The following is a 10,118-nucleotide window of genomic DNA, read 5'->3' as shown; positions in this document are numbered from 1 at the left end:
GAACCTTATGATTATGTGAGATCTATTGTTCTTCAAAGTATGCCAGTCGCTTTATCTACAGAAGAACTTGAACAAGAATCAGCTGCTGATCCACAATTGTCAGAAATTAGGGACTATATTCATTCAGGAAATTGGTCCAAGTGTACAGACACAAGCTTTTTGCATGTAAAAAATGAACTGTGTACATATGGAAACTTGTTGCTCAGAGGGACAAGACTCGTTATACCTGCTACATTGCGTGAAAAAGTGCTCAATTTGGCACACGAGGGTCACCAAGGCATTGTCAAGACAAAGAATCGATTACGCACAAAGGTGTGGTGGCCAAAGATCGATGTTGATGCAGAAAAGATGTGTAAACTTTGTCACGGATGTCAAGTCACCAGCGACTTTTGCAGACCAGAACCAATTGCTCGGGTATTGCCACCAAGTGGGCCTTGGCAAGATTGTGCGGCAGATATTCTTGGTCCATTACCAAGTGGTGAGAACATTTTAGTAGTGGTAGATTACTTTAGTCGTTTTTACGAAATTGCAATCTTAAAATCAATCACAAGCGAAAAATTGATTCAAGCGATTCTGCCCATGTTTTCAAGGTTTGGAGTACCTTACTCATTACGAACTGATAATGGTCCACAATTTGTATCGAATGATTTTGAGAATTTTCTAGAAGAATATGGAGTAATACACCGCAAAACAACACCATTATGGCCTCAAGCAAACGGTGAGGTGGAACGACAAAATCGAACATTGTTAAAGGCAATCAAAGTTGCTCAAGTTGAAAAGAAAGATTGGCGGTATGAGATCAACAAATTTCTAATGGCATATCGTTCAACTCCGCAAGTTTCTACAGGTTCTACTCCTTATTATATGATGTTTCGCAGAGAAATGAAATCTAAATTACCTGAACTGTGCCGAGAACCTCAGATCTTTGATGAAGGAATTCGAGACAGAGACTGGAAGGGTAAAATAGACGGTAAACTATATACTGACTTTAAGCGACGTGCTGTCGACTCAGATATTCGGGTTGGAGATGAAGTTTTGGTTAAAAGTCAAAAATCAAATAAACTTTCTGCAAATTTTGATAGCGCTACCCAACAGGTAGTTAGGAAGGAAAGGGGAGAAGTGACAGTACAAAACAATGAAGGGGTTCAATTGACACGAAATTCGTCGTTTTTTAAGAAATTGAACACCAGTGATGAAAATGTAAACTCACCTCCTGCTGACATGACCGTGAACGCTGATTTGAATGAGTCCTCAATACCTGTACGTACTCGTCCGACACGTAATGTCAGTAAACCTGCTCGCTTTAACAATTATGTAACTTGAAGTGACTAGAATGCAGACTTGTATGCCTATGATTCCTTTTGTTCTTTCGTTATAAAGACTAGCTCTGGAACGCATGTCTATTTGTTTAAACGTCATGCCAATTGAGTGGTAATCTATTTAATTGTTCGCCACTACAATTTGAAGATCAAAGTGTGAAAAGTAGAAGCAAACGTATTAGGCTAATCATGATCTTTGGAGTATGGCTATATTGCTTTATACAGTAAATGTTGGTACTTAAAGTTAATCTGTGTATACCATAGATTGCATGAATGACGCTTACGTAAACGAAATCTAATGATGATGCGTCGTTTGGTTCAAGTGCTCATGGTTTTCATCACCTGTTATGATCATTTAATGTAAAATAGGTTTTTATCGAAAGAAGTAGGCCTAATGCCTTTGAAAACTACGTTTTAATCCGAGAAGGAAGGGATGTAGTGTATTGAAATGTGATTATTATGTTATGCTTATGACCGGTTACCAGATTATCTTTTGGCAACCCTGGCAAGTATCCCGGAAGTACATTCTGTTGTCAGTAATTAATCAAAGTGGAAGTGCATGTTATTTCTGTATGTAATACACCAGTAAACAGACAGAATATGACAGGGCCCCTTAAATATTCCGGGCCCGGGTCCAAAAGTACCACCTATTAGTTCAGATCATGCGAACAACAATCTGAATCAATCTGGTCGCGAAACCCGAGAGTCTGCCTTTATAATCAACAGATTTCCGAAGTTAGAATTTATTCTTGTTTTCAATTTCGAAATATCGTTTGCTGCAATAAACATAAAATATGAATAAACAGAACATCCAGCAATTAGTAAGTAGGCCTACCACTTAGACAATAATTATTCAAACAGGTTTCCAATACTTAATCAATACAATTCAGAGTGTTAGGCTACATACAATAAATACAATCATGAAGATTTGTAGACTTACATTTGATTTCGGCAGTCGGTTTCGAAACGCAGTGAAATATTTTGACATAGAACATTTCTTCGTAATTATTCAATGGCGTCACAACAGCGTACAAAACGAGGCAAAATCAGAGTTTCCAAACAAAATTTTAATTTAATTTAAACAAATATGCGGGGAATAAAAACAGAGAAAATGGCATTAACACCCGCTACCTTAAGCATAAGTAAGTTTTCCACGAGCTGTGATGCTTAACAGTAAGAAAGAAAGAAAGAAATTTGTGTGTTTGGACCCATAATCTAAAGTAGAGATTTAAACGAGATCCCTTCATGAGACAGTCATTCGCAAGAAAGAATTGGACATAGTTTTGTTACAGGTCTTTCGAGCACAGAATGCTGAGTTTGAATTCTTGCACTTCGAACTAAACCATGTTTGTCTGGGAACGTCTTTATAACACGCCCTAACAACCAGCAATTTCGTGGTACATTATCTGCTAAGAGAACGACGTCTCCAGTTTTGAGGTTCTCTTTTGCTTCATGCCATTGTTGTCTCTTTTGAAGGAGTGGAAGATATTCTTTTGTCCATCTGCTCCAAAAAACATTTGCGAGATGCTGGACCTGTTTCCAACGTCTTCGACTGTACGCATCTGTCTTTTGAAAGACTCCTGGAGGCAGTAAGCATTCCTGTTTTAATGACAATAAATGGTTTGGAGTGAGCGGATTAAGATCGTCAGGGTCATCGGAAGTAGTAGTAAGTGGTCTGCTATTAAGTATGCTCTCGACCTCACACATGAATGTTAGAAGGCTTTCATCGGTCAGCTTCTGTTCATTGCAGATGGACGCAAGTATTCTTCTCACTGATCGAATTTGTCTTTCCCAAACACCTCCGTGATGTGAAGCAGTGGCAATATTGAAGGTCCATTTGATTTGTTTTTGTAAAAGAAAGGAGTGGATTTGGTTTTGATTCCATTCTTTGATGCCTTTTTTCAACTCCTTTTCTCCTCCTACAAAGTTGGATCCGTTGTCGGATCTCATTTCTTTAACTTGGCCTCTACGGGCGATGAAACGACGCAGTGCTTGGATGAAGGACGTAGTATCCAGGCTGTGAGCAATCTCAATGTGAACAGCTCGTAATGTTAAGCATGTGAATATAACGCCGTATCGCTTCAAGTCACAGCGGCCATGTCGTACGATGAAAGGTCCAAAATAATCTAGACCCACAAATGTAAAGGGAGGTTTGTCTGATGTGAGCCTATCCGGAGGGAGATCGGCCATTTTTTGCGAGCATGTACTTCCGTGTCTTCGACGGCAGGAGATACAGTTGGACAATACCTTCCGTACAGCGGAGTTCGCGTTGATGATCCAGATCTTTTCGCGTAGCAGAGAAATGACATGCTGTCTGCCAACATGGCCTGAAAGTTGGTGCATATGATATATGACAAGGGTGGTGACAGGATCGTCTTTAGGCAAAATTATCTGGTGTTTTGCTTCATCAGATAAGGATGCTGCACTGATACGGCCGCCAACGCGCAGCAGTCCGTCGTCAAACATTGGGTCAAGTTTTCTGATGTTGCTCAATTTCTTCACCGGTTTGTTTTTCAGAAGACGATCGATTTCTGTGCTGAAATGTTTTCTTTGTAGGCTACGTATTGAAAGATGAATTTTTCGGCAGCTTCGGTTTCCTCTACTCTTAGAGGGGCCGTGCCAAGGAAAGAGTTTCTGCTTGAGTTTGCATCGTGAAGTACGAGGTCTTTGAATTTGTTTTTGTAGCGCAGGATCCAGCAACAAACTCTTTTTAATTTTTGCCATGTCGAGTATCGTTGGGAAAGGTCATCCAAGAAGTGAGGTGGTTCGCAGGTTGTAGCAAACATTTTGGTCTTTTTTACTTCAGGATCGTCCACGTTAATTTCGTGGAGAAAGGTTGGTTGTGTTGGCCAGTGCGATGGAAGCTTCCATAAGAAGTCTGGTCCAATTTTCCATCTGCTGCACTGCAGGAACGATTCAACAGACAGACCTCTGGAGCCGTCGTCTGCGGGATTTAGTTTTGTGGGGACATATTTCCAATGTGAGGTAGATGACTTATCCTTGATTGTTTGAACCCTGTTTGCTACAAAGGTGTGAAAGCATTTGTCTTTGTTATTGAGATACCTTAAAACGGTGGTGCTGTCAGTCCAAAACATAGATGTTTGAGAGAGCTCAGGAATTTGAAGTTCTTGCTTTAGGATGGTATCGGAGCGTATTGAGATTGTTGCGGCTGAAAGTTCTAGTCGTGGAACTGTTAGTCGTTTTATTGGGACCAATTTTCCTTTTGCATATACGAGAGCACAGTGAACGTTTCCGAGATCATTCACTAAACGGATGTAAGAAATAGCGCAATACGCTTCCTCAGAAGCATCTGAGAAGTGATGCAGCTGTGCCTCAACAATTTTTCCAAAGAGAACTGGTTTGTAGCATCTTGGTACCTGAAAAGTTGAGAGTTTAGGCAAGTCGTTAAGCCATGTACGCCACCGAGATTCTTCGTGCTTAGGTATTGGTTCATCCCATGCAGATTTCAACTTGCAAAGATTTTGGAGAAGCACCTTCATAGGCTGTATCACAGCGGCACCAAATCCAAGTGGGTCGTAGATTGAACTGACAACGGACAGAATTCCGCGTCTAGTAGCAGGCTTTGCTTTGACATTTGTCTTGAAGCAAAGAGTGTCATGTTCGACATTCCAAGAGACACCAAGCGCTCTTTCGGTTGGGAGGTCGTCCAATGAGATATCAAGGTTTAGTGCTTCCTTTGACCATTCTTCTTTGGGTATGGATTTCATAACTTCGCGACTGTTGCTGATCCATTTTGTAATCTTAAAGCCGCCTTGAGCTAAAAGGTTGCGTAACTCTTGTACCAGAGATGTGGCATGTGTGGTAGTTGGAACCGAGGCGAGGCAGTCGTCCACATAGAAACATTTGTCAACAACGTTGACAGCAGTAGAAGTAAATTCCGATTTGTGGTCAGATGCTGCACGTTTTAGCGCGAAGTTGGCACAGCTCGGTGAGCATACCGTGCCAAACAGGTACACCGTCATCCGATATTCCTGTAGTGGTTTACTAATGTCACCATCTTTCCACCACAGGAACCTGAACAAATCACGATTGTTTTCAGGTACCTGCACTTGGTGAAACATTCCTTGGATATCACCTTGGATGGCAATAGACTCTCGTCTGAAACGCAAAAGCACGCCAATCAGTGTGTTGGTGATATCCGGACCGGGTAGTAAGTTATCGTTTAAACAAAAGCCATGGTACTTGCATGAGGCGTCAAAAACTACCCTAATTTTGTCAGGTTTTGCTGGGTGGTACACGCCGTGATGGGGAATGTACCATACATTTCCACTGGCTTCCTTTGAGTCCGTCACAGTTTCGGCGTAGCCTTTATCGATCATATCTTGAACAAAGGTGCGATAATCGTTATGAAATTTGGGATTTTTTGCCAATCTATGCTTAAGATATTCCGCTCTTTGTTCAGCTTGTTTCTTGTTGCAGGCCATTTTTAGGTTTGGGTTTCTAAGAGGCAATGATATTTCGTAATGTTTATTTTCAAGGTGTTTGATAGAACCAGTCACGGATTTCATAAACTCTTTCTGCTCTACAGAGAGTTCAGCTTTGGCGTTTTCAATGGAGTCAATTGCATCAAAACACATGCTGCACATTTGTTTGGAAGCGGCTTTTGTAAAGAAACTTTGAATGGTTGATGAGGTGCTCCCTTGTTTGGGACAATAAGCAACCCAGCCCACAGCAGTTTTGATTGCGTAACTACCAGACTCTGTAGTTATGACCTTTTGAGGCTGCATAACTTTCAAATTATCATTACCTATTAGGAGGCCAACATCACAATCAACATTGGGAAGATGAACGTCTTTGAATTCAGGAATGCTCATTGCATCATTTTGGGTTGAAATATCATTTGTTGTGACGGGCAAGTGATCAATAGAAAGCAGGGCATTAAGAGCAATGCACTCTGTTTCGTAAAGATCACTGATTTCCAAGCTTTGCACGACCTTAGATTTTCTCTTAGTTGTGGAATTGTTATTGAGTGTGATGGTGCTGACTTTTACTTCAGGGCATCTAACGAGTTTTAGTTTATTGACCAGACCTTCAGTGATAAATGAATTGGTACTGCCATTATCCAGGAAGGCTTTGGTGGTTATGACAGTTGTGGAACCTTTCACGTGCACTTTAACTGGCACAACTGGCAGAACACCACTGGACAAAGAGCTGGTGCCAATGAATCCACTTTTGGTTTCGAGATTAGAACTTGGCTCAATGACATCGCGTGTAGGGTTGGAATGTGGTATGTCGGGGGGATGTAAAAGTGTTGTGTGTTTCTTATTACATCCAGGTTTTTTGCAGGGCTCTTGTCTGTCACATTTGTCGGCCATGTGACCTTTTTTAAGACAACAAAAGCACAGTTTCTCCTTGATGACAAAAGCACGACGTGAGTCATATGTTTCATTCCGAAATTTCCAACACTGGTTAAGATAATGTGTGCTCCCACACAGATTACATTTTTTTGTTGGAAACACCGGGTTGGAATGTGTAGAGAAGGATTTAACCCTTGGTTTTGGATGGCTGGTGCTGGCTTGCGTTGAGCTGCCTGATGGATTTGCAGGTTGCGCCACAAAGTTGGTACATTCCCTAGTCTTTGAAGATACAAACTCGCACACATTTGTGATACATATTTCAGCTTGTTTTACATGCAGTATTTGGTCAACGGTGTGTTCCCAACTGGACAACCATTGGGGAGGAAAGCGGCGCACAAGTTTTCTAATCGTGTCCAAATTATCAATTTGGTGGAGATAGTCCATCCCAGAAAGTGTGTACATACAAGATGTTAAATCTGCGGAGAATTTAAGAAGAGAATTTTTATCCTTTTTGCACAAAGTAGGTCCATCTATGAGGTTTGCAATACAAGCAGCAGCAACCTGCATTTTTTGACCAAAATTGTCACGCAGCAATTTCCTGGCAGCATTGTAGCCTTCTTCTGGAGGCATGTACTGGCATCCACGAACCAAAGTGTGGGCTGTGCCTTGGGTGTAATTCAGAAGAAAAAACAACTTACGCTTGGGGTCGCCTACGAGTGAGTCAATGATAGTGTCAAAGGCATCAATGAAGCTGCAGTAGTTTGAAGGGTTGCCATCAAATATGGGAGGTTTAATGTCTAGGTTAGGTGTCTGGTTGATAGTTATGTTTGGTGAACTGGTGTTGCTACAGGAAACATGTTCCACAGTTTTTGGAAGTTCGCTAACACTTTTACAAGAGTGTGGTGAAAGAGCTGAATGGTTAGTAGAGTGAGTAGGTAAAAATGGAGATGTAGAAAGATGTGCTGTAGAAGGTTTACCACTTGAGTCGCATATGATTCTAGGCTGGACAGAAACATTACTGGTGTCCAGCACTGCTTGAACATTAACTGAGGGTGAGGCACGCATAGCACATACAGGTTCTAACACATTTTTACCATTAAACGTAGTTTCATTTAATGTAGTATTAAGCGTAACATTTTTAACATTAGCTTTAGTGTTAACAATGGAATGATCAGTGGCAACATTGTTTAAGCAAGATACAGATTTTTCTACAACATCATTTACACTAGAAATATTTTCTTCAGCACTTATCTCTGCGATGGTTTCACTGAGTTCGGCCTGTAGTCGTGCTTGCTCCAGTTCGCATTCGTGTTGGATTAAGCGTTCTTCTCTTGCCCTTTGTAGCTGGAATTCTTCTTCAGCAGCATGCTTTTGCTGCACCAGTTGGGCTCTTTGTAGCTGTAATTCTTCTTCAGCAGCATGCTTTTGCTGCACCAGTTGGGCTTGCTCAAAGTCATGTCTATCCTTAGCATGTTGTTTTTTCAGTTCAGTAAATGTATTTTGTGATTGCAATCTGGCTTCGATAACAGCTTTTCTAGTTTTTGCACTCATTTTGGAGTAGCCACTTATTGATGAGTACCCACTTCTTAGGCTCCGATGACTGCTTGTTGATTGCTTGCCTTGAGCCTTCTTCAGCTTGAGTTCTTTTGATTTGGCTCTGGTCATTATTGAGGTTGCCAACTCTTCTTCAGAGACAACTTCTTGATGAGTGACCAGAACTTGTTGTGAACCTTTTCCGGCTGAAGTAGCATTGCTTTGAATAGCAGATGAAGCGACATTATTTGAGACATCGGTGGAAGTTGATGCGTTTCCTTCCATGAGATTTGTCGTTGACATTATCTTCTCACAGGAGTGAATAAAGCTGAATTTGCATTTGATGTAAGTCGATTGATATTTCTTCAGAGAGACTCTCTTCTTACAGAATCAAATCAAACTGATATTAGTTCAGATCATGCGAACAACAATCTGAATCAATCTGGTCGCGAAACCCGAGAGTCTGCCTTTATAATCAACAGATTTCCGAAGTTAGAATTTATTCTTGTTTTCAATTTCGAAATATCGTTTGCTGCAATAAACATAAAATATGAATAAACAGAACATCCAGCAATTAGTAAGTAGGCCTACCACTTAGACAATAATTATTCAAACAGGTTTCCAATACTTAATCAATACAATTCAGAGTGTTAGGCTACATACAATAAATACAATCATGAAGATTTGTAGACTTACATTTGATTTCGGCAGTCGGTTTCGAAACGCAGTGAAATATTTTGACATAGAACATTTCTTCGTAATTATTCAATGGCGTCACAACAGCGTACAAAACGAGGCAAAATCAGAGTTTCCAAACAAAATTTTAATTTAATTTAAACAAATATGCGGGGAATAAAAACAGAGAAAATGGCATTAACACCACCTAGACCCCCCCTGTCAACGCCCCTGGTGAAACCTGCTGGACGCTAAGCAAAAAAACACAGAAGTATTTAGGCTAGGCCTAAACGCCGCTGAAAAGCGGTTCTTTCGAAAAATGCAACAAATATCATACACCAACAACAACAACAACAACAAAAAAAACGTAGGCCTACTATCTTGAGCGTATTAGCCTAATCAAACCAGAACCCTCTTGAAAAACATCATCAAACCTGATTCAAGTGACAAACAAGTTTTTTGGCCATGTCATGAAGAAGGAAAAATTAGAACACACTGTTTTTTGTGAAAAGATCAAAGGAAAACGAGCTCGTGGAAAACAGCGTCTCACTTTTCTCAACTTCATCAAGTTCATTTTCACGTAGTCTACCAAAGGCAACAATTTTTACAGTTAAATACCGTAGCCTACCGGGATAACTGAAAGGAATGACTAGGCTACTGTATGCATGAATGAAAGCCTATGCCTGGAACAGGCATGGTACACACACAAAGAAAAAGAAGGTGTCGCTGATTGGAGAACAGTCCTGAAATACGTTGCTCAAGCGTAACTCCAGCCTGAAAGCCGAACCAGCGCCGCATGATCTTGAGTCGGGCTCTTAACCACCGAGCTAACAGGAGGACCTTGTTTGTTATTTCTTCAAGCAAGAAGCATGGAAAACAGAAATCAAAAAAAGGATGAAGTGCGCTGGTTTGCGTAACCTGGCTTAATTACTTGCTGGTTTAAAATCAAATGCCTTCAGGACAATCGAAAATTTCACTCTGCCAAACTCGGTAACCGGCTCTGCGTCAAGAGCCTCTACAAGTATGCGAAACTATCATTCAGGAATAGCCTAACCTATCAAGGCTTTGTCAGTCCGAGAATAAAGATTCAAAACCAACCAACCAACCGGTGCTCAAAAAAGCAATGACTTTCCGCTGTGGATACTTAAAAAAAGCAATGAATAGCAATTACTAAAAATATTGTATTTTATTGTATTTGCGCATTTAACGACCAGTGATGCCTGGTTGTTTTTTTGAAAACAAGAAAGTAAATCTAAAAAACAAGCCCAAAATA

The 10,118-nt window shown here is 40.7% G+C and overlaps 2 protein-coding genes across 2 annotated transcripts; both read right to left on the bottom strand.

The window, feature by feature from the left end:
• Positions 1–2,573: 2,573 nt before the first annotated feature.
• LOC145765996 (uncharacterized) lies at positions 2,574–3,785 on the bottom strand. Its single transcript, XM_082577652.1, has one exon. It carries the CDS (start codon positions 3,783–3,785, stop codon positions 2,574–2,576), a length of 1,212 nt encoding a protein of 403 aa, XP_082433778.1.
• Positions 3,786–3,832: 47 nt separating this feature from the next.
• LOC145765987 (uncharacterized) lies at positions 3,833–8,473 on the bottom strand. The gene has a single exon (XM_082577641.1). It carries the CDS (start codon positions 8,471–8,473, stop codon positions 3,833–3,835), a length of 4,641 nt encoding a protein of 1,546 aa, XP_082433767.1.
• Positions 8,474–10,118: the final 1,645 nt, after the last annotated feature.

This window comes from Aplidium turbinatum, chromosome 1, assembly GCF_918807975.1.
Source record: "Aplidium turbinatum chromosome 1, kaAplTurb1.1, whole genome shotgun sequence".
Classification (NCBI taxonomy): Eukaryota; Metazoa; Chordata; class Ascidiacea; order Aplousobranchia; family Polyclinidae; genus Aplidium; species Aplidium turbinatum.
This window is presented reverse-complemented; position numbering and strand designations above follow the sequence as displayed.

Coding starts and splice junctions, on each gene's coding strand:
- LOC145765987 (XM_082577641.1), bottom strand. CDS start 8,473: ATGTCAACGACAAATCTCATGGAAGGAAACGCATCAACTTCCACCGAT.
- LOC145765996 (XM_082577652.1), bottom strand. CDS start 3,785: ATGTTTGACGACGGACTGCTGCGCGTTGGCGGCCGTATCAGTGCAGCA.